We start from the raw sequence: 27,044 nt of genomic DNA, 5'->3' as shown, positions 1-27,044 counted from the left end.
ACCTTTAAAGAGCCAGGTAAAACAGAGGGAAATGGGACAAGTGGGAAGAAGGATGTAAGGAGAGGTCAGCAAGTTTTCTCTCTTTTGAGAGGACTTAAGGAGGTTTATGGGAGAGCAGAAGCAGCCATAGAGCACCGAGCTCTGAGTCTGTGCAAACTACAGCCATCTTACAAACTATCTTACCAGTGACACAGCTCTTGCTTGAACAGCCAGTGCCTCTGGGATCAGTCAGCGAAAGGACTGAAAGGTCCAGCAAAATGTTTCAATATTTGGACCTGCCAGCAGTGGGCAAGGAGAGAGGCCAGAGCTGAAAACATCCATGCTGTGGAATGGGAAGAAGAGGGGCTGTTCTGGTCTGCAGGGCCACTGCACTGTGGGACCCAGAGATGTGTCTTACTGAGAGTGCTGAGCCCCTTCTGTGATTGCCCGAAGACAAAGGAGATTCCACTCGGGGGTGACTGTCAGACCTTGCACTTGCCAAAAGCAGGAGTCACAAAGAGTCATGAGGCACGGAGTCCTGACTGTCTCACTCCCTTTTTCCCCCACAGCAACTCCTGACATTTTGTGATGGTCTTGAACAGCCAGAACAAGATCCACAGCTTGGATGCCACATCATGGCTTTCCAGAGGAGAAGTCCCTGCCCCTTACTCTTGTGGCATCATCTCGAGGGATTCACATTCTGTCCGTCAGGGTGTGTGCATGCACTCACTTGAAATTGTCTCCAATTAAATTGTCTCCCCAGAAGCTCCTCTGGGGATATGACTCTTCTGGTACTTTCTTTCCCCATTTGTTAAAAAAAGGAGCAACCGGTTAGCTGAAAATTTAATATAAGAAATAATTTCAAATTGGAAAACAGATTTATTTTGAAAGAAAAGTCTAAACAAAATGGTTTGACAGTGGTTTTCAAGAAGAAAGCACATCAAACCTTCTCTTTCCAGCAAAATATCTGCTTTCTCTGGGAGGAAAACATGATACAGGAGATAGATCATTTTTTTCTGTCTCTGCCACTAACTTCCTGAACAAACAGGAACAAGCCACTTACTCCTCTGGCACCTCTGTTTTCCCCTCTACTTGTAGGGATAATGCATCCATAGTTCTCAAGTATATAGGACAAGCTAATGGGATTGAGAAAATGCTTTGGTGTGTAAATAATTGGCATCACCCGAGCCTGTAATCTAAGTAAGGGGAGCGGAACACTTGTTTTTCATCAGACCTGGGTTCTCTGAGTGCTTAAACAGGCTGTACTGAGAGAGGGTGATTTAGGCCTTGTACCTGAATTCTCCCCAGGAACCGTTGCCTTCAGCTCAAATTCACCTCCCATTAAGGTTTTAGTTAAGGCCTGTGTCCTGGCCTGGGTGGTAGCTGTTTATTTTACCTCTGGACAAGGTACCCTGTGTGAGCTACTGTGGCTTTTGGATACCAGAAGGTGGTGAGAGATAAGCTTTTCTATTCACTGTATCTCAGGGCTCTGATCTTCTTCCCCCGCTTGCCCAGCCTTCACAACTACTCTGCTCTCTGCAACAGTGCAGACCACAGTCCCCCCAGCTTGGGTAATCTACTGCATCCGGGGGTGGGCGTAGACCAGTACAAGTCTCAATAGGTGGGTTTCCACAGTGGACTCAGCTGAGCAGCTGTATGTGCCATTAGCTGCAAGAAAGCTGCAAGAAAGCTCCAGCTCTGCAGTGAAGCTAGCCCAAGGGTGACTGGGTTGGTGACTCTTGCAGGGTTATGGAGAGCATCAAGGAGGGAAACCCTGACCTAGTGGAGGGTAATTACAATTATTTTCTTGTCAGCTTGAAGCAGTTGCAAACATTTATGATAGTTCAATGCTCTGAGTAATGGGTATGTTAAAAAATATAGAATAGTTTATTTACAGGGTGACCGATTTCCAGGCTTGAAAAGCAAGATGATGATTTCAGTAGCACAGAGGGGCCAGACGGGATCCAGGAGGTGAGCAATGTGTCCTGGGAGTTTAGTTGTTTCAGGAGCCATAATCAGCTTGGAGGGCTGTAGCAGTGCAGGGGTCATGTACACCGTGCTCTGTGCTTAACAGGCACATGGCAGTGCCCTGAGGTGTAAGAGCTATGGCTGGCAGGGTGCGAGGAGGACAAAGCAGTGGCACCCTGTACATCTGCCCCACCGCTCCTCCCTGTCTCTGCTGGGAGCAATCACCACACCAGCTGCTTCTTGCCCCAAGCCAAGGGGAAGGAGACTTGATGGTTCCCTGTCCTGTGCCCCACCCCACACAAACCTCACCAGAAATGTGTACTTGGTGATTTCCTTTGAAAGAATTGGTTTTTAAGGGATCTGGAAAAATCCGTGTCTGCTGGAGCCAACACAGTTCATCCTTAGTGAGCCTGGCAAGCATTAAGCTCTGAGATTCTGGGATGGTTTTGGGAGTGGGTAAGAAGGAACTATAATACTGTCTGTACTGTCCTGTATGCAGTCACACTGGAGATGTAAATCATGGCCGGCTGTTTGGACACACGAGGCACAGCTGAGTGACCTTGTCTGCTGTGACAGCATCGTCTCCCATGTTCTTAGTTGTGGAACTACTTGAGAAACAAAACCGGCATTTGAGAGATTAAAGCAAAAATTCACAAAGAGCCTTTCCAGGTCCCATGCAGGAAGGGTGTGTGTTAAGGAGCAGAGAGGGAAACTCAAGGAAGAGTTGCTTTTGAATTGTTGTCTGTCTCTGGCCCATTTTCTGTCTTGGTAGCAATACTGTAGTAGTAGGAGCGGATTATATTTTCCACAGAAATAAATCCTGGACGCTCTTCCCATCTGCAAGGGCAGAAAGGAACAAATTGAGTCAACAGAAAGGACAAAAGTGGACTGATGCAATGAGATGATACCAAGCACAGAAGAACCTGGGGAAGAACAGCAGCCCGTTGTACCAGGGCTTAGAAGCACAGCTGAGGCTTTTCTGGGATGGAGGGACAAAGGCACAGAGACTCTGATATCTTCCGGGGTTGGTACAGGCAAACGGAGGGCTATGATAATAAAGAAATAGGTGCATCATTCATCATAGACTGGAGAATGAGACCAAGGCAGGAGACACCGTTTGCTTTGTGCTGCCGCCATCCAGTGTGTGCTGTTCTGATGGACCTGCCACCCAGCAAAGAGTTGAGCTAGTGAAAGCCTCACCTGTAGGTCCAGCATTGCTGCATGAGGGCGTACATCTCTGCCGGGCAGTCTGTGGGGCAGTCCATGCGCTTCCCTTGCTCTATGAAGCTGATGACCTCTGGTCCTTTCATTTTCTAGGATAAGATCAAGTGGGAAAATGCTTTAATGTTTTTGGAGCTGGCAACAGGATTAGAAAAGACAGATTAGAGCTTGGCCTGGGTCAATGTTTTGGATCCATTCACCACACACTCTGTACAGTCACTGTTTTCAACCCCAGCACCCAGCAGCCGTGTCTCGCATTGTGGCCAGCCCAGCCTGCAGACCCCATCCCAAGCCTGGGCAAAGCAGTGGCCGAGCAACTGGTTTTTCAGCCCTGCAAGTGAGCAGAAGGATCAAAGAGAAGATCTGCCTTGATTCAAACCCAAATTAATTTGTTTTTTCTGTTTCTCCCCCCTTAAATTAACACAAAGCTGCAGGATCCAAACAATCTTATTTGTGCCTTTTGTAAAGTAGAAGTGAGCCCGTCTCCTTTCCACTCTGTTCAACAGTGGGAAGAGCACCAGTCAAGGTAATAGAAATTGTAGTTTCAGTGTGTGTTCAGCCTGTTATAGAGTCGGAGACTAGACTGTGGTATCCATCCATGATGGACCCAGCCCTGCCTCACCTTGTATGGTTTCTGCCCGTAGCTGAAGGCCTCCCACATGGTCACGCCGTAGCTCCATACGTCACTCTTGCTGGAGAACTTGTGATAGAGGATGCACTCTGGGGCATACCATTTCAAGGGCCACTTCCCTGCTGTTCTGGCCTGTAGCGAAGCAAAGAGGAACCTTTCCACCGTGAGACACAGACCACTCTGAGCTGAACTAGAATTCTGCTTTGCTATTTAGTTTGTGTTAAATGAAATCCCACACTGCTGAAAAAATCCCCTTGCCCTGGGCTGGGAGCTCAAGGCCCCAAGCCCTGAGTACCAAACCCCGGCCCCGGCATCTCTGGGTTCACGATGCTGTCCTGCGGTGCCACCCTCCGCCTGCACCCCAGCCCCGGGGCCCAGTGCAGTTGTGCATTGGTGCACACTGCTGGGAAGATCAGCCCTGGCTCACTCTTCATCACCTTCTCTTCCCTGCTCTCTACTCTGGCTCATCTCCTGGGTCCTCTCTCTCGTCATCCCACTGCACTGCATCCCACTCGCTGCCTCTGCATCCGTCTGAATTTCCTCCTTGCCACGTGGATCTTTGCAAAGTCCCTTTTAATGTCACAGCAGTGAGGCCAGCCAGAGTGTGATGTGGTTGTGCAGCAAGGCTCCTGAGGCCTCAGCCCCCAGTTAGGAGGACTCCCGCTAGCCATCTAGATCCTTCACTATGCTGACACTTACCTTGTAGTAGCTGTCATCAGCGCCAAGAGCCTTGGAGAGTCCAAAGTCACTGATCTTGGCATAATGCTGGTTGACTAGCAGGACATTTCTGGCTGCCAGGTCCCTGTGGACAAAGTTTTTATCCTCCAGGTACTTCATTCCCATGGATACTTGGTGCATTAGCTCCACAATATTGCTGACTGTAATCTCGTCTCTGGGGAAGATGAAAGGACAATGCAGTAATAAAGGATCTGCCATTACTCTGTACACCACAGTCCCCTCCAACATTTCTAGCTGCAAGGGAGAATGAATGTGGACAAGTCTGCTCCAGAAGCATCAGTCCCTATTCCCTTACATGAAAAGACATCTCTTTCTGCTGTTATCAACTCCCCTCCCCCTACAAAGCCAGGCTCCCGTGGCAGAAGAATTTAATGAGAATTGCATAAAATCAGCCAGCCACATTTTATTCAGTACTCACTTCTTGGAAGCCAAGAACTTGTTGAGTGGCCCTCCAGAAGCCATCTCCATCACAAGCATCAAGGACTCTGCTTCGCAGACCCCAATCATGCGGACAATGTAGGGGTTGTCCAGCTGATGCATGATCTGGGCTTCTTTCATCATTTCATCCTTCACTGTTTTCTCGTTGTTGCTCTTGAGCACCTTTATGGCTACATCAATCTGCTTCCTGTGCAGGGCGCAAAAGGAACACACATGGAATGAATTAAATAGCAGCTGGACTCCTGTATCACAGCCAGGAATGCAAACCACTTCTCACGTGATAATGTTTGATCTCTCAACAAGTACTCAAACAAGTACTGGTATCCCAGGCCTGCTAGAAGGCCAAAGAGAAAAGGATCACCTCAGCCATGTAGATGTAGGCCAGTATTTGCCATCTGTAGATCTGAAGACGCATCACCTCACACAATGAGATCTGCATCATCATTGCTGTTTTTCAAGGGGGAAACTCAGGCGCAAAGCGGGCAAAATCCATCTTTGTGGACTCACAGACAATCAGTGACAGAGCCGAGGATTGCACATCACCTCAGTCTCACTCCTTTGCCCTGATGTGCACCAAGATGACCTCAGAAGCATGGACTTGCTCCTCTGAGCCCAGCAAATGCCTTCAGAAGTGGCAGTCTTATGCCCGGGAGCATGCAGTGCCAATTACACTCTCAGGATGAGGCTGTCACTGAAAGTCTGTGGAAAGTCATCACTGACCTTCCAGAGTATCTATTATATGTCCACCACATTATCACTTTAGGATCCATCTAGCTAGAAAGAGGATAGCTGGGGACACGTGTGAGCTCAGCCCAGAGCACCCTCCTCCTGCTTCCTCGGCATCCTTCAGGGCAGCACTCACTTCCTCATTTTGTAGACTCCTTTCTTGACACAGCCAAAGTTTCCTGCCCCCAGCTCCACTTCATCGATCATCAGGTGGTCCCTCTTCAGGAAAAGCTTCTTATCCTTCAGTTCTTCAGGGTCACTGTATGGGCTCTCGTAGACACTGGTGTCCATGGGTAGCACGCGTGACTTTCCTGCACCTTCCCAAGAGATACAGGTCTTTACAGCTGTGAACAATGTAACCTTCCCCATCCCTCTCTCCCTCACTGGTTGGGCAGGATTTCCCTAGTCTTGGACAATTCTCCTTCAAGCCCCAGCATTCAAGTCTCCCTCCTGGGCATCTCCCTTCCTTTCACAACCCATGGCTTCTCCTAGTTACAGCTGCTGAAGGAGCCAGGATGGGGAGAGGTGTTTGAGTGTTCCCACTTCACACATCGGCTCCGCAGGACCTGGGCACTGAAATGTAACTGAACACACTGAGTATTTAGTAGGCAGGATGGAAGGCAATGGGCCAGGGCTTGATTTACTGGGTGTGATGGGGAATGGGCTGGGGCTTAATTTACCATGTGCTGGGTGTGGGCAAACAGTTTTGCCCTGAAATGGGTGGGAAGCTCCTGGGCGCCTTTGTAAGAAAGGGGCTTTGTAGCACAGCAATTTGATCAGAAGGTGATACAGATGTGTCAGGTAACCCCCATGGTTCCCGTGGCATCCCCAGCTCCTCTCTCCTATTAGGAGGAGAGGGCTTTCAAATATGCTCACCTACAGGCTCTGGCGTGTATCCGTCTGCATTGAGAGGCCCGAGATTTCTCTGGAAAAGTAAATGGGAATAAAGTGGGTAATGCAGTCAGGGGGAAGTTCTTCAGTCTGAAATGGCAGAGGAGAGGGAGGGGGAGCCTCTGCAGCCCACAGAGCCCCAGCTGGTGACTTCCTCTAAAAGGTGGGCACAAGAGATTGGAGTGGTGTCAAGCTGACTTTTCCCTTCCAGTCCCGGCTGGCAGGTACCCCTTTGCAGCTGCACAGCAGGGATCAGACCCTGGGGGGATTCACTACCATGGAGGCTGAATGCAGCATCGCCCTTCAGTAACCCAGCCTGTGGGCTGTGCAGGCTGAGGTGCTGAGGGCTCTGTGTTTACCCAAGCAGTGAGGGGCATGCACACAGGGCTGCATTTTGCTCTCTGCCCCCTCTGCTTTGCCCATCCCCATCCTGCAGCAGCAGGGGTCATCCTAGCCGAATTTCTGCAGCTTGTTTTGAGACAGGGAGCAATGGGAAGCCCAGAGGCAGCTCAGCTTGCAGCCAGCACACCTGCCTGCCCAAAAAGTGGCACCCATGAGTGCAACAGACACTGTAAACAGCCACTGTCCAAAAAGCAGACAGCAACAGAGCAGTATAGCACACATTTGTCCATCACAGCTTTGAACACTAGTGCTGTTTGCAGCAGAGTTGCTGTGGCATAAGAGCCCACCACAGATTGTGAAAGCTCTCTGAGAAGATAGGTGAATGCTCAGTCCCTTATTTAGCCTCCGCTGGGCTCTGGCATGGGATGCTCCTAGAGCCCAAACTCGCTGGTTTCAACACTGCTTGGCACTCGAAGTGGTTGCTGAGCCCAGACGTACCCCGAGGCCAGGGACGCAGAGCAAACACAAAGACCTGGCCAGCGGCCAGCGGCCAGCAGCAAGGCTGTGTTCCCAGAATCCGACCACGTCTTCCTTGCTCCTGCCTGGCAAAGAGGGCAGGGGGGAGAGGGATCCCCGAGGACAGGCCCGCATGTTGCAAGGAGCACAATATGAATGGAAACCATTTTCAGCATTAATGGTAGCTGTGCTCAGCTATTCCTCTTCCCCATCCAAGCTGGAAAGGGGACAACATTGCAGCTGGGCTTAATATATTCAGTTTGAGTTACAGCCTTTTAGAGAAGAGCAGAGTTTGATCAGCAAGCTTGAAATGCTATAACATTAAACTACTGAGGTACCAATAAACAGAACCTTCCCAAAACTTACGCTCACGGAGGGGTGGGTTGGTGGAGCCGGTGCTGCAGATGCTGTGAATCAGGAGAGAGAAGTTATTATTAAGAGTCTGCCTATGCCCAAGCAGGACCAGAGCATCAGTCCTTGAAGGACTGTGTGGATGCCTGGGTCTGATCCCCTCCCCTGCAAAGGCCAGTTTCCACAGCTGGATGTGGGCATTATTCCCAGAGCAGCCCTCAGGGGAGGTGCAGTCCCACTGGAGGGCCCTACAGTCTCCATCAGACCTAGGGACTGCCTGAGCTGTACCCCAGAGCCCCCCACCCAGGCGAGTGGGGGTCCTACGGGCAGGCTCTGAAGTGACATTTGTGATACTTGGGCCAGGACAAAGTGGCCCGTGGTTTGAGTGTTCAACTCAAGACACCCACCAGGAGCCGGACTTGCAGGACATGTTGTTTCCTGCTGCTGAAAAAGCAAGTCATTTTTCAGAAGTTGTCTGTTTGGCACCAGAAGTCCCTAATCCATTTGAAGCACTGATTCCCCTATCTGCTCCTGTCTTTGGGTGACCCTAGGCCAGGCCTAGAGAGTGGCCACTTTCAGCAGACAACATAATGTGAGACTTGCCCGGTTTGCCAGAGGAGCAGAGACCTCACCGTTCCGTTGCTGCCAGAGTCTGAGCAAGGTTGGACATGGTAAAGGAAACAGGTTGGTGCGGCTCAAACTGGCCCCACTCGGTGGTAAACCAAGGCCAGGGATAGCACTGAGAGACATCGGCTCACCTGGCATGTTGGGGTTGGGGCAGGTTTCCCTCAGGTAGAAAATCAGCCCGTCCGGTTTGAGTTTTAGGTACTCCACCAACTGGGAAAGGAATCAGAGGAAAAAGAGATTATTGCAAGGAGGTTTTGCAGGCAACTTGTGTGGCTTATGGTAATGATTTCTCTTAGATTTATGACAGACAGGGGCTCGACTATTTCTTTTTCTCCTCTCCGTGCACTCAGGGATCTCCTAGGGCAAGCACTTGCATGGCTGGATATCTGCCAGAGCTGGGAAGAATTTGGGAAGTTAGATAAGGACCACAGAAAGACAAAAGGAAAATCTCCAGTAGGAGAGCTGTGTAGGGCATTTTCAGTGTAATGTTATTGTTGTCCCAACCAGAAAGGTTTTTGAATCATGTTGTGTTCGATAAAGCCTGAGAAAAACCTTTTGCTTTCCCAGAGGAACGCCGGGGTTAGCTCTGTGGATCCTGGGCAGTTTTTCACTGCAGGAACTGCTGGTTCAAGCACAGTGGGGACTTGGCTGTCGCTGGAGACAATCAGACCAGACCCTGGCCACCAGACTGCAGGGGAGACAAGGCTTTCTCTTCCCCTCCTGTCTGGCTGAGATTTCATCTGCAATTGGGAGCCTGGCATGGTTCTGTTTCCATAAAAATGCCCCAAAGTCTTTGTTTTCAATCAAATTCAGAGTGAAAACAGTCCAGGGAATTTAAAAAAATCAGCAAAATGGAGTTGCTGTCCCCCAGACAGCCCTGCCCAGGAGGAAGTGCTGGTATCCGTCCCCTCGAGCAGGTCCGAGCTGTGTGCCACGGGGCAGAGCCAGGCTGTGGAGGGGCATGCGCCTCCCCAGCAATGCCAAGAGCTGCTGGGCCATGTGTCACATTCCCCACATAAAAACCCTGCTCCACCCTCATGAGGACTGTTAGGGCATTACAGCCACCTCCACTTCCCAAAGCCCCTGACTCTCAGGGGTGATAGGATGTGTTTCCTGGCACTCGGATCTTCTGTCATGTACAGATTTTGGCAGCTGGCTTAAGACTTCTGGCCTACCCTACTCTTCACACACAAGTCAGTCACTTGGAAATTAAAGTGGCAATCTGCACATAACAGTTTTGCCCATCCAGGAGCAGCATGGGGGAGGCGCGGGAGGGACAGCTTGGGTTGAGCAATCTCATCGGGGCATGCTGCAGGGAGAGGTCCGAGGTGCACGCTGTGGCTGAACGTGTGATGTCGGCTGATAAGGTGCAAGCATCATTAATATAACCATCTCAAGTATCCTGGCTTAAAGCTAGAAATAAAAAGCACTAACCCTTTGGTTTCCTTGGACAGGCACCACACTGGTGTAAGGCACGAAGGCCATAGTAAAGCCAGCACTATTTCAGAGCTGCTATGGTATCCCAGACTTAGATCTACTTGGCTAGGAGCGCACAGGAATGAATGCAATGGGGTGAGCTGATAGCCAGACCCAGGGAATGTAAGAGTTTTCTGGAAGTGACTACATCCATCTATGTGCATGAAAGCCTTTAAAGCGCCACATGGCCTTTCCTCAAGGCATGGGCAGCTATAACAAGGGAAAATGACCTTTGCTTTATTAGGACATGAGTGGTCAGCATCCCACAGTACAGTACCTGCCAGAGCGTGTCGAACTTGGTCCCCTCAGGGATGGAGTACTTGCCAGACTTGTCCTGGTCTATCCGATAGTGATATACTGTTTTGCCATAGATGAGGGAGAGGGCATAGGCACCATTCTCCTTCCTTTCTCTCAGCCTGGTAGGAAGGAGAAATATTAAAAGCAACTCTAGGTTTTGCCCTTCAAATTATCATGGCTGCAGCAGTGGTGGGTCCCTGGGTAGGCACTTGGTAAGGTGTCCCTGCATCCCACTGTTGGAATTGTCACCTTCCTGACACCCCTCTGCAGAGGCTGAGGAGGGACCCTTCACCTTCAGTCTCTTGCCCCTCTCCTCCATGCTCTCCAGCTAATTATTTCTTTCCCTGACTCATTCAGGAGATAATTAAATGGCGGACTCTTTCACCTCAGCAGAGATGCAGAGCAAATGCTTTCTCCTGTATTTTATTGGCGATCCATTGCCTACATGTCAGTGTTAAATGTCTTCACCCACTGAACCCAATATCTCATATCATCTGGTGCATTAACCAGGATACTTCATAGAGGTATCTAAACATGAGAAACAAATAAAACTCAGGATTGGCTCTTCATGGATGGCAGACACTGTCTGGATAATGATAGGCTTGGGGTGTCAGACCTTGTCTTTGGAAGATCTGTAACTACAGTCTGATCACATTCAGCTAAACCTCTCAGGAACTCCCACATGAAACAGATAACTATGGGATAGTGGAGGTAGGGATATGGTAAAAAGTACAGGGATCACAGCATCTGCCAGGGTTTTGCATACTCACAAGAATTTCCCATCAGGCTGTGCCCCAGAGTAGAGCCTCCGTTCAGCTTCATCCCGGGCGATGCTGCCATGGTACCAGGGCATCCTCTCATGGGCTGTGGTGGCGATGAGCTTCTCCACCTGTGGGGCTTGGCTTAAGATGGCCTGTTCGAGTGCATCACCCTGGAAGAGAGTGAGAAGTGAGCCCTCTTGCCACTCTGCTGCATTGTTGCATGGCTTCAGCACAGTGTATTTTGTACCCTTTGGGGCAGATGACACAGGAAACTTGGAAGGTCTTGGAAGGCCTGTGGCCTTAATCATGCTTACAGCAACAGTGGGTTGAATTCTGTTCTGCTGCAGAGCAGAATTCCTTCCTTATCTAAACTGGCCCCACCCCTTGAATCCAGCTGAAGTCCATTGACTTGCTGGTGAAGGAGAAGTCATCACATTCGTATGGGGGACCTTGACATCAGGCTTGCAGGGTGTCTTTCAGCCTTGCCTTCGTGGGAGAGCAGGACCTCTTTCTGGTGCCTCTGCCTTCCTGGCTGCTCACTGTCCCCAGACAGTAGAACTTGCCAAGAGCCCTGCAGTCTGGAAATCATATCAGAGACCCTAAATTCATTTTGCTGGTCCCACGCACTTTATGAACAGCTGTAGTTTTTCGTTTGCCAGTAGGTGGCAATGTCTTTTGTGTTATCTGCCAGAGTCCACAGATCAGCTTCAGGGAGAAACCCTATAAGGTACCTGATTCTGTCAAGCACCTTTGGTCTAAAATAGGCAAAATTTAGAGATCTTTCATAGAAAGTCTCCATAAAGAGAGTGCCTGAGCCGTCTTTCTGCGAGGACTTGGAAGTGGCTGAGTAGCGACTCTCAAGCTGACAGCAGGTAGAAGGAAATGGCTGCCAGTGTGACCATTTACAGAGTTTTGCCTTATATATATATTATATATGTTCCAGCCTGCAGTGAAATGCAGGAACCTGTCTGTAGCTATTTGTAAATTTAAATAACAGACAGACCTGATCCAGTACCCAGTACCTCAGTCTCATAGTCAAAACCTCTGCTGACCTCAAAAGCGAGGAAAACCTGAACAGGAATTTAAGTCTGATTTAATTACATTTTCAGCACAATGTTACGGAGGCACAGGCACCTCACACGGAGAGCGATGGTCTAACTGCAGCGAGCGTCCCATGTGTTGCAGAGGAACAAATGGCACACGGGGAAATGCTTGCAAAGTGGGCAACTTTGCAAAGTATGCAAAAGCTCCAATGCCCTGCAAAGCAGACACAACATGAGCTGTTCAGAGGAAGAGTCTGAAGGCTTGGGAAGATGTTTAGACGTGTTTCTGAAGAAGAAACAGCAAAAGAGAGTGATTTAAGACTGTTCTGAATGCCAGCAGCCTCTGAGGAGAAGGACCTTGCTTTACCATGCTGTAAGAGGGAGATGACAGAGACAGAGGAGGTCAGGGCGGCAAGCGGCAGTGAGCCCCCGGGAAGCACTCCTTGCATAGTCCCACACCACCTTTGGCAATGGCCAGTACCTCTAGTTGCCACGTCTGCCGGACATATTCACGGACCATATTGTCCCTCATGCTGTCGAAGACACCGGGCTGGGGCTCCACACCACTGGGGCGGTTGCAGGGCTTGCGGAGGGTGCAGCAGAGCCCATCAGCATCCTTGGAGTAAAACTCACAGAGCTCCTCTGGCCCACAGTGCGCTTTGCCCCCCGCAATTGCGTAGGTACCATTCATCTGGCGCTCGATGGCGTAATGGTAAAACTGCAGGTTGCAGACCATGGAGAGGACATAACCCCCCAGACTGCGCAGGCATTGCCGCAGCAGGAACAGGCCATCCGACATCCCTGCCAGCTTGAGGTATTCCTCCGCTTCTGACCTGGCAATACTGCCATAGTAAAAGGGCAGGTGAGCAGCAGCATCTGGCATCTCTGTGCGCTTACTGGGACTGCTTGGGTCGGCTCAAGTGCTGCTGGTGCTTGATCTGGAAGAAAGAAGCAAAGTTCTTCACTGACACAATTCTGTAAACAGGTTTTATTGGAATTCAGACCTGGCTGCCTGGAGATTCTTCAGCCCTCAGCTGACTCTCTGCAGCATCATTTTGAACATTGCATGGAGACTAGCGGCGGGTGCATTCATATCCCCAGCCAGAGAATCCCACGGTGATTCCTCTGTCCTGCCCTGAATGCAGCCAGAAAGTGTAAGTAGAAATCCATCTGATCTTGATTTAAAGATTTCAGGCAATAGAGAATGTACTGAATCCTCCAGTGAATTGTTGCAATGGTTAAATACCTTCGCTATTAGAAACTCGTTTCTTACATCCATTCCGAAGTTTTTAGCTTTAACTTCCTACCATTTTCTCTCCAGCCCTCTTCACAGTAAAAGAAAATTCTTTTGCCTCTCTGAATAAATTCGTTTTGCCATGAGGGTCTATAATCTTAAATGGAATAAGATTAAAACATGAAATGAATGTTAAATGTCTGAAAAACTTTTAGATACACAATTGCACCAAACACAGCAAACTGAAATAAAGATAAACCCATGTGCTTCTGGGCAGACATTAACCACCAGTTGACAGAACGAGAATGAACCTTCCTCTAATTGTCTCTTCAAAAATTTATGGACTTTTCCCCGCAATACCTGAGCCTGGCTGGTTTCTGAATTTGGCCAATACTCTTATCCCATTTGGCAGTTCCCATTTCGACATCGTGCACATGCTCCAGAGAAGGCCGGAGCTCAGACGTGGCCAGCCATCACCGCACGGTGAGTTTAATCCCACTGTCTCTGTCAAGCTGCCATGTGCAAACTCTACCGGAGCCCCCTGTTCAGAATAGCTTAAAACCAGAAATTAACCTACCGCTGTGCTGCTGCAGCACCAGCTCACGGTGGGAATCCAGCGAGAAATGGCACTTTGTTGACTGAGTCACTGCAGAGCCCCTCCTGCCAGAGCTATAGGTCTTGTGTCGAATCATCTAAAATCCCACCCACAAAGAGAAGCCAATTTCCGGTGATTAATGGAAACATTATCATATTCGAAGGGTCTCATTTGTTCCCTGGGGCCTGATCTTTGGTTTTCTCATTGCGCAGATGTTGACCCCAAAAAGATCAGAGTGTTTGTCTCCATCTCCCTTTCTTGCAAACGCGTCACTCGCATTCAAAGCAAAGAAAACACTGGCTCTTTGGCCGGCGCATTGGGTATTTGCCCTGATTCTTCCCAACATAGCTTTCATTTCCGAACACAATGGGAGAAGTTGCTGCCTGATGGGTTGGGCCCGCTGCACTATTCCAGAAGTGGCCTCTGGTTTCAGGCAGCGGCTGGAGCTGCGCCTGGGCTGGTGGTCAGCCCTGCTCCGTCTCACCCAACCCGCTGCACCCCGCTGAGCAGCACAGCGACAGGGCTGCCTCCTGCTAAACGCTGGGACTGCTGGAGCTGGGCAGGGGTTGGCTGGACACGTGCTTTGCATGGGCAGGAATGGGGTAGGGGTCAGGAGGAAACTGCTCAGGAGAAACCGTTCTGCTGTGTGCACCCTGCTCTGCTCAGCCTACAACAGCAAAGACCCATGGGGAGCTGGACTTATGGTAACCAGGCTCTTCTCTACCAATTTGTTTGTTGTCTTCATTCAGCCCAGAAATGGCCCTGATGAGAACAGGAAGGGAGAGCAGGCTCCACCGAGGAGGCGTTTTAGCTGAGGCAGGAAACCACAACAGGAAGCCGTCAGTGGCATTGGCAGCTTGGGTGCGGGACTAGTGTAAACCGTATCAGGCACAGCACAAATAAGCCTGAGTTGTGAAGCCCCTTTCATCAAATTCATCAAATGAAGCAAAGTGGGGTCTTGGCAGACCTGCCAGTCTGGGACACAGAAGGCAAGTGAAAATACCCTGTAGCTCAAACCCTAACCAGAGTCAGCGCTTGGAACCAAAGAAAATGTCCTAATCCCTTGATGCCTCCAGGCATCAAAGCAGCCCAGACACTGGACAGGCATATCCCCCATGTTCAGGTCCTGAGACGAGATGACTGCCAGGTCTTCCCGACCTTAGCCTGGTCCCAGGGAGGGCAGGTTCCAGGAAGACGGGTTGAAGCACGTGAGGAGGGAGGATTGCAGCTCTTGGTTTTAACTGCGGAGTCAGGTTCATGAGTCATGTTCACAAGCCAAGGAAGGGGAAGTGCTGAGTGGGCAGTAGAAGGTCGATGGCCTTCTTCATGTGCTACTAATTTCCACTAGCTACCTGGGATAAACAGTGATTAGGTACACGGACGCTGCACCCAAACATGTTGATTCCCTTTTCTGGAAAGTCCAGGACCAAAACATCACAGCAAATGGAACATGTTTGACAATTGTTCAGACAGGTGAAAATGAGATGGCAGAAGCCACTGATCACCACCGAGCTCCCACAAAGTTTCCAGCTGCCTACACAGGTGGTTCTCGACAGATTGCTTTTCCTCACCCAGCGCAGGGCGGTGAGTCAAGAAAGTCTTATGGAAATACGAGAGAGAGCCCAGGGATCAGAGATTGGCTGAGTCTATGACACACATTTCATACAAGCCTTGCTGCCACAAATGAACCCTATTAGAAAATTACCCTTATTAAAAAACAACTTCTGAGTCCCCAGCATGAGGAAAGTCACCCCCTGAAGTCTGAGAGCAGATTTGAACAGGATGATTTATAGTCCCTCTAAAGCTCTTGCTTTTAAAAAGTTTGTCCTAGCATCCTGGCTCTTTTTGTTGCCCAAACACCAGCCTAGGGTCTTCTGGGCATAGCCAAGCTCCTCTTCCAACTACAGCTCTGTTCCTTAGCCCTACCACTGGGTGGACCTGAGCAACCCTGACACAACCTCAACGGACCTCCACAAACCACACACAATGTTGTTTTCCTGTGCTGTAAAATGCAGACAAAAATGACAACAGATTTCATGAACATAACAAACTAGTGCCCGGAAGAAGTTGTGCAAGGGACCCTCCACCACTATTAATTTCAAGTAACAGGGCCTGATTTTTCCTGCACCTGCTTTAATCCCTGTCCCTTGGGCTGCAGCGACCCGGACGCCGGGTGTTCCTGTCAGTTTCTGGTGCTCCCCCCAGGTTAGAAACAGCACTCATGGCGAATGGCGGTAAAACCAGGGCTCCTACGCAATGGCCATGTTTGCAAGCTGGTGTTATGACATGAAGACGCACTGAAAAACACAACACCCACGTAAAAAGTAGTCAGAACTGTGCACCATGGCACACAGGAAAGCCAGGCAGGAAGCTATTGAGATGTCAGTCAATCAGATCTATATATAGCTGGCCACTTGCTTTTACTTAGATCAGACAAGAACCTCAGGAACTGGTTTGATTTTATAATTTCTTAGAGCAGCAGAACCACTTTGTGTGAAGCCGGAGCCAGTCCCTGAGAGCAGCAGGGTGCATTGATGAATCCAGAGGAGGCACTGGCAAACTTCAGCATCCTGTTAGGGCCATATTTTCTCTATCATTGTCCTGGCAGCAATAATCCCTTACAACACAGCCCTGGCTGGCTGGGCTGTCCCTTTAAGGTGGCTGGGTCAGCGTGAGGGAGAGGAGGGACCTGCCCAGGGGACACGGGGGAGCCAGCAGGGAGGGCTGGAGGGTGGGAACCATGTGATGGGGAACAAGCCTGGAGGGGTATAAATGGAGATCAGGGGGATTTCTGTGTTTTGGAGGTCGTGGTAGGAGCTTGCTGCTGAGGTTTGTGTTGGCAATGTGGGGAGGGGTGTGTTTAACAATTCTCTAAAAGGTGTTTAATTGTGGGTGGGGGAAAGAGGTAACTGAAAGTAAGATCCTCTATGGTAAATGTGCCTGTGGTGTTGCTGAAAGGTCTGGACAGGCTGTCTGATGGGAGCTGGGGTCGCTGAGCTTCTCTGTGAGTCACTTCTGCTGCCCCCAGGGCTGGGGGGAAGGCAGGGGGTTGAGCTGTGCCACAGGTGGGGTGCTGGTGGGCAGGGGGAGCAGCCCAGCCGCAGGGGCTTGCCTGCGCTGCAGCAGGAGCACTGCATGGGCAAAGGCAGCTGGGTGGGCTCTGTTCTGAGCTCCTAGTTGGCCTGTGCTGCCTTCTTGTCCACTCCTGATGCGAATCGGCCTCTCCGACCACCTCGTGGGAAGGAAATAGATTTCTTGTGGTCCCTTGCCTAGACCCACCTGCAGTTGATGAATGGTGCTGTTTATAGCCCCTTTGTTTCAGTGCTTTAGGAAAGCACTAAGTAAAGGTTTGTTCCCTGGATTATTTCAACCCTCCTGTTGTTTACTGAGCTCTCAGGAGTGGCTGCAGGAGCTGTGCCTGGTCCCCACCGAGGGGCAGCCGGCTGGAGGAGTGGGGCTGAGCTTGATGAGAGGATACTGTGGCAGAGCAAAGGTGTAGGCAGGATTCAGAGGTGGGAGATGTGCAGAGAGGGATGGCAGAAAGAAAAGTGAGTCTCAAGCAGCAGCTGCTTCCCTCTGTGCCTGCAGAGGTAATGGGCATGTATAGGGGCTTTCTCGCTTCCCCAGAGCAGCTATCCCCCGTCCCTTCCCCTGGATTCCCTTCTGTGGTTCCTGATTTGATCTAAAAAACCAGATTTACAGTGGAGAGCCTGGTTGAAGATGTGAAGGGCTGAAAAATGTCTACAGCATACAACTTCCTTTTCCAAGTCATTCTTCCCAGGAGCAGCTGGCACTGTACAAGAGGATGAACCGAAGAGCTGATTCTTAGAGCTCATGCACAAGTTTTCTTTAAATCTTAAATAACGAAAGACTTGAAGTTACTTTGGTTCAACTTGAAATGCTTCTCAGTTTAAAGACAAACCTGAAAAACTTCAGATTGGCCAGACTACACTCTTCTAATTATTCTTGATTAATGTTTAATTCTTATTTATGCACTCGATGGCAGCTCTTCCCAAGATTTCCTCATGAGCACTTACATTCCTGGCTATGTCTGCTTTCCTAACCTCCCTGCTGACTACTCATTAAAGCCTCAGCTACCCAACCATTTATTAACACTTGAATTATGTGTGAGTGGGAGTTTATGAAAGTGTGAGTCCATTTATGTTTGTACTTATAAACAGCATGCCTTCTGCTTGCATGTGAAGATAATAATCTTTTTTACTTCTCAGTGAATATTTCTGACTCAGTCCTGCCTGAAATGGTTGTGTCTACAGAAACTCCACAGAAAAACCTGCCTGACTTCTACTAAGGACCTTGTCTGCTCTTGCTGTCCTTGAAGCAAGCAGGTAAGTCCAAACTGCCCCTCCACTACCCGTGGATCCCAGGCCAGGTGCAGAAGTGCTTCACATACCTCCTTCCCCTTGGAAGTGGAACATGGGAGCCATTAGGCCCCAGGGACAGTCCACAGTCCTCCTTGGAAGGAAAAATGTTAAATTCCACAGCAGCACTTGCAAGGCCTGAGGAAGGAGCTGGTGCTCCTATGATGTACTTGGTGTGAAGGCTTGTAACAGTGATGAGACTGTACCGGACACAGGCTTTGAGAAAAGCTGGTACTGTGAAATCAGTACCCCTCTTCCTACTTCTAAATCCTTGCCTAGAGGCCTAGTGCCACCCCATCACAGTATTACTGGACATCAGAAATAAGGGATGGTTCTGCTCAAATGCTTGTAGCCTTGGTCTTATGATACATGTAGGCTAGAAGCAGCCAGTGCGGACCCAGTGGCAGGGCTAATGAGTGACTAGTTTTCTGTGCTTCTTTCCACCCAGTATCTGAGCTAGGCAGGCTGCCTTGGGTCCCCTCAGCTCTTTTAAAACATTTATTACCATGACCAGTGCTCTTGCTTGTAGTTAGTGTTTGAGACCCCAGTGCATGAGCACACTGCTCACAGCCCTTCCTGCAGAGCCAGCCTCACGCTTGTATCTGTGCCTGGAGGCTCCGAAGCTGCCATGAGTCACCTCTGCTCCCATCTTGTAGCTCTCACATTGTTCCCTCTTGCTGCTCTGTTTTGACTTGGCCACTCTGAACCTGTCCGAGTAGGCAAGGGTGCTCATCCTTCTCCAAAAGGGAGAAATGGTGCAATCGAGCATGGAAAATTGATGACATGCTTGTTTGGTGCAGTCAGATGGCAATAAAGGCCTGAGCTCATTCATATCCTGCTGGGGACTTGTTTTCCTTCTGTGGTTGTTTGTCAAATGCTAATGAGCGGAATCAATTTGCTCCTCTAGCTTTGAGAGCAGGAGACAGGGAGGGGGCTGGGGTGGGAGAAAGCCACCTGCATGGGGCCTGGTGGGTATAACTATCTGCCTCTTTTGTTCAAGCTGGTGTTTTAACGGCTGGGATTGCCTTGTTCCCAGAAAGCAGTTTTCTGGTGTTGCCCTGCTTCCTCTGAGCTTTTCACCGATGCTTGTGAGCCTGCAGTGCAGCTGCCTTGCAGGTAGTGTGAGTGCCTCCCTGCAGGAGACCAGGCAGATATTCCTGCAGTGCCATAGCAGGGGAGTCAAACAGGCAGGGTGCTGTCCCCTGAGGCAAAGCACAGTGAGAATGCTGCAGTAGGAAGCTCTGAAACATGCAGATGGTGTGTTACTACCTCTGGATTAACACAGGCAAAATGCTGTATGCATGAACTTGCCTCCTATTTACATGTGGTCATGCCTGTGGTGCATCACATGCTCTTTCTACCAGAGTATACCTGTCTCTTACTAAAACCTTGTTGTCTAGTTGTACACTGCTTGGAGTGTGGATGGAAAAACACACCCAGCTGTGTGGATCTCTGCTCCTTGGCACCCAAGGAGTGTAGCACAGAGGAATGCAAGGGGCTGCTCTTAGTCTGCATGGCACTGGGTGAGCACTGGCCACAGAGCTGACTCTACTTCTGCCACTAACTATAGCAGTTTGGGCTAAATACTTGGCTTTTCTCTAAGGAATGGGGTATTATTCTTTACCCAGTGCTTCTCTTCTATGAAAAGATCCCTGAACAAGTGTTTTTCCTAGGTAGGAGCCTGGCAGACCCTGATAAATCAGAATATAAAGAAAGAAATGTCCCTGGTGAGCAGCTTCCCCCTCAGGGCAGCTCTGGAATAGGTGGGGTGCTGGGATCCACGAGCAGGGTGACACTGCTGCGTGATGGGGTAAAGGAAAGTCACTGTGTTGGCCTAAGGCAGCTTGTGCTCATCTGTTGCATGTGGGTTTAGTTTGGAAGGCTGTGAAAACACCCTGCTGCTCCTTTGTAGAGCCACTGAAAACACTCCCGGCTCCAGACCCATTGATCCTGAACAGCTTTTAATTAGGGTCTAACCTACGTAGTTAAACACAGTAACATGCATTTTCCTGCCTGGTATCCTGAGTGCTCCTGTGGTCTGATAACTCAAGTATGGGTCATCGTTCCTAAACAAATGATGTCAAGATGCTTGTCCTGGGGTTGAGTAAGCACAGAACTTGTCCCTGACACCAAGGTGGAGCTGGTGTTGACAACTACCCAGAAAGAAGTCAGTACTCCAGCAGGCTTCTCTGGGTTTTGGGTCTAGCAGATGGTTTCATGGAACCAGTGACAGAAAACTGCAGTGACATGCATAAGTTGGAAGAGAAGAGCTCTGGGCTTTTTGCTTGCTTCTACCTGGCCTTCCTGCATTACTAGGTAATGGTTTTGGCTGGAATAGAGCTAATTTTCTTCACTGTAGCTGGTACAGTGCTGTGTTTTGGATTTAGCATGAGAATAGTGTTGATAACACACTGATATTTTAGTTGCTGCTAAGTAGTGCTTATACTAGTCAAGGACTTTTCCAGCTTCCCATGCTCTGCTGGGGGCACAAGGAGCCGGGAGGGGAGGGGGCACAGCCAGGACAGCTGATCCGAACTGGCCAAAGGGATATTCCATATCATATGATGACATGCCCAACATATTAACTGGGGGGACCTGGCCAGGGGAAGCAGCGATCGTGGCTTGGTGTCAGTTGGCGGGTGGTGAGCAGTTGCAGCACTTGTCATTTGGTTGGGGGTTTTCTCCTCCCCCCAGGTTTTGCCGCTTGTTATTTCCTTTGTTATTTTCCTTTTCATTATATTATTATTATTACTATTAGTATTTTATTTTAATTATTAAACTGTTCTTACCTCAACCCATAAGTTTTCTTACTCTTGCTCTTCCGATCCTCTCCCCATCCCACTGCGGTGGCGGGAGTGAACAAGCGGCTGTGTGGTGCTTATTTGCTGACTGGGGCTAAACCGCAACACCTTATGAAGGGCTTTTGCTGAAATAACAACTTAGTGCGCAACATCATGGGCCTAGAGACTGTATCCTGCCAGTACAGAGCATTTGGGGAGCGGCAAGCTGCAGAAATATTGAATGAAGTCTTTACGTGAGGGATTGATGGTGAGCCTGTGGCTTGAGCCCATTCCTTGGCACTACTGTGGGTAGCGCAGCCTTTAGGAGGGCACAGTAAAGGTGATGCAGAGGGCTTTGAGCCGCATCGGTGTGCGAGCACTGGCTGTGATGTGTCTCACTGGAAGTAAGTTTGTGCTCTGCACTGGCTTGGGTCCTTCTGATGGTGCTGAGTGGGTACCTTGTCTGGAAGGTCTGAAACCTGCTGAGCAGGTTCAATGCTGCTCTGAACAACATACCTTCTCACCTCTGCCCCCCTTGCTGCTCTGGGTGGTGAAGTGGCTGACAACTCTATTTCCAACCACAAAATGACGGTGTTTTTATTACGTAAACATCTGCATTTATGCTTTGCGTTTGCCATTTTAAAATAAATGTAATAGCTGAGCTTGAAGTTCAGCAGCGCTTATTTTTTGCAGTGCCTAGAGACTCCCTGAAAGATCACAGCCACAGTTGGCACCGCATTCCGATGCGCAGTCTTTGTCCTGAAAGCCCAGGAGGAAGAAGAGGCAGGGGGAAGAGAAGGCAGAGGCAAACTGAGGAGAGGAGGACTGATGTGTGCACAGTTGTAATTAGGTCAGGTGTAGAGCTCCAAAATCTTGATCCTTGGCTCCTAGTGAACAGGGGTCTGCAGCCCCTGGGCTATGATGACTCTGTTGGGGCCCTGAGGTTTTGTGCTGTACTTGGTAGGGTGCTGGGTTATTGGATCTACTGGTGAAAGAGACAAGCTGTCTGGAGGTGACATGGGGGGGCTCACCCGCCTGCTGGGTGACCTTCAGTTAAGAGTTTAACTCATATGAAGCATTTAAGAGGAAGCCTGATTCACTGAAAATACATTGCATCTGACTCGTAGGCTAGTGCTTTGCTGCTGGTTGGGTCTCAGTCCTTTTAATCATTTTGCCTTAATTGAGCCTTGAGAGGAAGCAGTAACATCTCCCTCCTGAGCATAGACTCTCCTCTGCTGTGGTGGTTGGCCTGTTTTATGTGGTACAGTCAGACGTTGGCTGGTCTGTCCAAAGCTACCTGGCTTCTCCTCTGTCTACTATACAAAATGTGTTTTAGGCATTCTTACTCTGGACAGTATCTCTATGCAGATAAACTTATTCTGGTTTATAATCTGCCTCTGAAGCCATCCCTGGTGTTCTGCAAGTCCCCTTGGAGAGGAGGAGGATGGGGACAGGGAAGCAGGCAGTTGCTGTTCAAGCCAGTACTGAGCAGGGTCATAGTGGTGCTGCATCACTGCCATGCGTTGGTCACCTGAGCTTTGCCCAAACAGAGGCTTCCATGTGCCCTGAGCTGCCCCGTAACTGTACACAGCCAGTGGACAGGGGCCCTGCTTGGGGGCATGTCGGGTGTGTGTTACAGCTCACGTACGGAGCCAGCATTGCTGTGCTGGGTCTTCAGACATCTCCAAAGCAGATGTTAGAGGTGGCTTATCCTCATCTTCCAATGCAGCTGCCCCCAATACGGGGCATGGCAGCTTTTGTGCTCTGCTGTGCTGGCACAGGAGTGCCTGAAACGGAGACAACCTTCTCTAGCACTACTAGAGGGGATGTAGACAGGCAGAGTATAAATATCCAACGCGAAAGTTGGATGAGACACCAAAGCAGCTTCTCTGTGCTTGCAGTAAGTGCCATGGGGGCTAATGGTCATGAGCCACAAGGTTTCTCAATCTCTCTTTGGAGGCCCAGGTGAAGGGGGCTAGCAGCAGACCCAAACATGACAAAATGAATGTGTTGGGCACCTGGTGTTCACCACCAGCGCTGCAGCCACAGTGCTTCCTTTTATGAACAGAATATTACTGTACGAGTGGATGAAAGCTGCTGCCAGGTGGGGAAAAGGCTGGCAGAGCACTGGGTGCACTCGTTGCTTCTCAGACATACAAAGGTGACTTTGTTTACGTGGACAGACCAAAGCATAGTTCTGCAGTTAAAAAAAAAAAAAACCCGATGACCTATGTGGTTCAGTACCGCTGGCAAACATGATCCCAGCACTTTGCTACTGAGATGTCTTATTACAGCAGGTGATTTGATACTACAAGTGTTGGAAATATCGCAAGTTCAGGAGAGAGCAATGAAAGCGATGGAGGGCCTGACTGGACTGATTAATGAATACAGCTGCTGGGGATGGAGTATGCACATTAGTTGTTGACCAAGTGTGACGGGAAAATTTGAGAGCAAGGTAAAAGAGCATGATCATCTTTCAGAGAGGAAAAGCTGTTTCGGACGTGCCAATAAGATGATACGGGGATAAAAGAGAAGATATTAATCAGTGGAAAGTAAGTCTGGTAATCAAGAAACATTTCCTAACAAGATCCCACAGGATGTGGAACAGGGCAAATAGTGGAAGTCCCATTGCTAGTCACTTAACACTGGATCAGAAAACGTACTGTAGGGAACAATCTTCTACAAGCAGAAACAAACTGGGATGAGCTAATAGGACTTTCCCATATCTAATTTCTGCAATTCCGAGTTCCATTAGGGAAAATAATATTTTCAATTTCTTTCTCTGGCCAGTGTAATTTCCAGTTCAGCCGATGTTCTGTGGAAAACTGAAAAACATTGAATGCAGAAGCATTTTGCTTCCACTGTTGAAATTTTTGGTGGTCTTTTGATGAACATCAGTGTCTGAAATGGGAACAAAGTCCTCTACTTGCTTGCAGACTAGGGTGACAGGCACAGCAGTAAGTATACTCCTGCACATCTTTATAATGAGGCTCAGTGATCAGCTATGTGATGACTAAGGTGAAAAAATCTCATTCTCTGTGGTCTGGTAGTTCTTAGCTTTTGTCCTTTCTATGCTCTTAATGGGAGGTTGCATTAATCAATGTCTTCCTGTGCTCAGCCTGTTCTTGCCATGGGCAAAATGCACCATCTCCCTTAACTTTTCCACCAAGGAACTTTGGACTTTGAACTAACCTTCCAGCTGAACATCCTGTTACAAGCACCCACCCTCTTTTCTTTTTTGGATGCAAGAAACTAAAATGAGCAGCAGAGGGTTAATGTTGTATTACAGAAAACCTGGTCACTCAGCTTCTGCTTCACCCTCCTGCAACCTCCCCTTGTCAGATGGATGTGTGAGATGCAAATAACCTATCAAAACAAATAATTCAAGGAATGGGGCTTTGTCGTGCAGAGCCCTCCAGACTGCTGGATTGCATCCATTGGTGGGACAGGCTGGATGTCCCTGCCTGGCAGTTGTTCGGGTGCTGCTAGCAGAATTGTTGCTCTCCCAGCTTGTTTCATAGTGGGTGTGTCTCGGCAGCAAAAATTAGTTGCAAATAGGCTTTTCTTCAGCGCTCTCAGCAGAGACCCAGTGGAAGACCTTCCAGTTCCCAGGGAAGCCAAGGCGCTGGCAGCTGTGCAGGGCATGCCCTGCCCTGTGTGGGCCCAGCTGAGTTCCCAGAAGTGCCCTTGTAACATGAATTCGGAGAGATGCAGGAAGCACTGAACACCCCTGAAAATTTTGCCTCTGCCTCTGGCACCTATTGCCACATTTTGCTGTGGCTGTAGGGCTTTTCCCTAGACTATCGTCTGTTCCTGCATCAAAACGATGTTCCTCGAGGCAGTATTTGCTGGCTCCTATCCCAGCTCAGCCACAGTGCTGGAGTCTGCGCCAAGTACCCTTCTGCACAGTTAGACTCTGGCAGGGCCCTCGCCGAGACCCCTCTGTCCTTTATTTCTTGACACGACAATAGCTCAGGACCTCAAATGGCTAATGTAGGATCTGGGGAGGATGCTTCTTCCACTGGTTTGTAGAAATGTGCAAGTTTCACACTCCTCCCTAGGGCTCTATTTCATTAAGTTAATAATGCTCTACTTGTCATATAATATTTATACCTCTGCCTCCTTAGCTCTGCATATGAAAGATTATCGTCTCAGATAAAAAATGAGGGGCAAACCATATGTGTATGTCTTCAAGTAATCATCAGGATCTGCACAAACATCTCACAGGAAAAGGGTCATGATTTTTACTTAAAAAAAAAAAAATCTTACTAACTTTCCTCCTGCCCTGCAGATCTCAACAACTTCTTAGATTCCAGTGTGATCTGTTCCAGAGCCACACACAGGGAGTTTTCTAATGAGATGGAGAAGAGGTGGGTAGGAGCAGGATGGCAGATGGGCAAGGAAAAAACTGAATAGGCTTCACTGGCCAACCTATCATAACTTTGTTACTTAATAGGCTTCTGCTGAGGGATTATTTAAAAGCTTTTCAGAAGCACAAATAAATTGTTTTTTTTTTTTAAATCACTTCAAGGGTTTAAAATACTCAGCCAGTTTCTCTCTCATTTTGGCCAAAAAGAGCAGGAGACTGAACTTGGGCAAAGTGAAGTGGTGTTAGGCATCTCAGATGCAGAAGGTCTTTCTCTGAGGTTTGAGTCAATGACTGATAGATGATGGGTCTGGTATCTCTTCCATTGTTGTCTGTCACTTGCTTTTCTGTCTGGTTAAATGTTGACAGGCAGCAACAACTCTAAGTGCTTGGGGAGAGTGACTTTTTTTGGTCAAATCTTCATAAAATAAGGTTTAAGACTGTTCACTGCTATTATCCAGGTGCTTGAGTACTCAGAGTTAGTGGATAACATAGCCCCAGAAACGGCTGCTCAGCTCTTTTGCTGCTCAGTTGTTTCTGCTTTGCAGTTTTGCCGCTCATCCAGCGCTGCCTGACTCAGGACCCTTCCAGCAGCCCTGGGCAGAATCCAGTGTGTCCCTTGGACTCCATCCTGCTGCAGCTCTAGTGGAGATCTGAGCTGCCCTGCCAGTGCTCCTGGTAGATGAACTGGAAGGCTCAATGTTCTGCCTCAGGCTTTTAACTCTTGTGACAGATGACTTTCTCAGTATGTGTCCAGGAAGGCTTTAAAATCGCTCTTTCCTCCTTTGTAACCTTGCTGTGCTTCAGCACCTGCAGCTGGAAAACCTGTCAGGTAGCGAGTGATTCTCCCAAGAGCCGGCACCCTTCCCCGGCCCCTCAAAGGCTTCACCCCAGGCTTTGTCCAGAGTGAAGAGAACTTTGGTCCTTGAAAATGTGCTGATGGTGAGTGTGCTCTGCGCCCATATGCCGCCTTCCCATTCTTCTATATTTCTAGGCAGCTGAGGGATGGCATTGATGATCCCTCTCCTGCAGATGAGGAAGCTGAGGGAGGCAGAAGAGCTCGTGCCATGGTAATGCTGTGGGGTGAAGTGTTCCCAAGCAACATGCTTGCTTTCACATTATGCTGCCTGTCACGGTAAGCACGCTGCATCTATGGATGATCTAGGATGGGCCACAGGAAAATAGGCAGTTTGTTGTCTTTATGCATGCTTTTTTTGGCCAATGAGGCTCAGAACTGAAGTTTTTTGTGCTGTTTTAAAATTCTGTGGAATTCTCAGAAAAATACAGCATTATATGAAGGTTCTTATGCCACTTATTGTGCCAGACCCCTAAATATGTTCGAGTTATTAACTTGCTGCAACAACCCTGTGTTTCATCCCCTCAGGGGCTCTCAGGAGATGAAGTGATTGCTTTCTGATGTACTTTAGGATCATTCAGAATAAAAAGAGCTATTTATATGTCCCAAGGTACAAGATTTTGCCTAAAGGTTCAACTTCTATAGCATTCATGCTCTGTGGCTTATGTGCATCTGTCCCTGCTAAAGTTAATCTGTCGTCAGCTGAGAGGAGTTTATAAACCCTCCTGCCATCCCTTCAGGTCCAGAATAGCTACGCAGTTGCAGATACCTTCAGTCCTGTGAGGGTGGTTTTTTTGCATGCTCAGGAGTGTCCAAGTACTGGGTTGCT

The 27,044-nt window shown here is 49.1% G+C and overlaps 2 protein-coding genes across 2 annotated transcripts in view; one reads left to right on the top strand and one right to left on the bottom strand.

The window, feature by feature from the left end:
• Nucleotides 1-961: 961 nt before the first annotated feature.
• The window catches only part of ZAP70 (zeta chain of T cell receptor associated protein kinase 70), a 30,013-nt gene continuing 3,930 nt past the window's right edge, over nt 962-27,044 (bottom strand). Inside the window, exons 2-13 of the mRNA XM_075076706.1 lie at nt 12,487-12,943; nt 10,972-11,132; nt 10,182-10,320; nt 8,560-8,638; nt 7,817-7,857; nt 6,578-6,626; nt 5,838-6,018; nt 4,956-5,162; nt 4,499-4,691; nt 3,791-3,931; nt 3,148-3,260; nt 962-2,784 (exon numbers count right to left, since the gene is read on the bottom strand). Of these exons, the coding sequence (XP_074932807.1) occupies nt 2,661-2,784; nt 3,148-3,260; nt 3,791-3,931; nt 4,499-4,691; nt 4,956-5,162; nt 5,838-6,018; nt 6,578-6,626; nt 7,817-7,857; nt 8,560-8,638; nt 10,182-10,320; nt 10,972-11,132; nt 12,487-12,888 (1,830 nt within the window). The 5' untranslated portion in view covers nt 12,889-12,943 and the 3' untranslated portion in view covers nt 962-2,660. The remainder of the gene's footprint in view (nt 2,785-3,147; nt 3,261-3,790; nt 3,932-4,498; nt 4,692-4,955; nt 5,163-5,837; nt 6,019-6,577; nt 6,627-7,816; nt 7,858-8,559; nt 8,639-10,181; nt 10,321-10,971; nt 11,133-12,486; nt 12,944-27,044) is intronic.
• ADAMTS10 (ADAM metallopeptidase with thrombospondin type 1 motif 10) overlaps nt 18,064-27,044 on the top strand; it is a 77,172-nt gene continuing 68,191 nt past the window's right edge. Inside the window, exon 1 of the mRNA XM_075076700.1 lies at nt 18,064-18,180. The gene's annotated coding sequence lies outside the window, so the exon portion shown is untranslated. The remainder of the gene's footprint in view (nt 18,181-27,044) is intronic.

This window comes from Phalacrocorax aristotelis, chromosome W (genome assembly GCF_949628215.1).
Source record: "Phalacrocorax aristotelis chromosome W, bGulAri2.1, whole genome shotgun sequence".
Lineage (NCBI taxonomy): Eukaryota > Metazoa > Chordata > Aves > Suliformes > Phalacrocoracidae > Phalacrocorax > Phalacrocorax aristotelis.
Note: the sequence above shows the minus strand (reverse complement) of the source record. Positions and strands in the feature narration are given on the sequence as shown.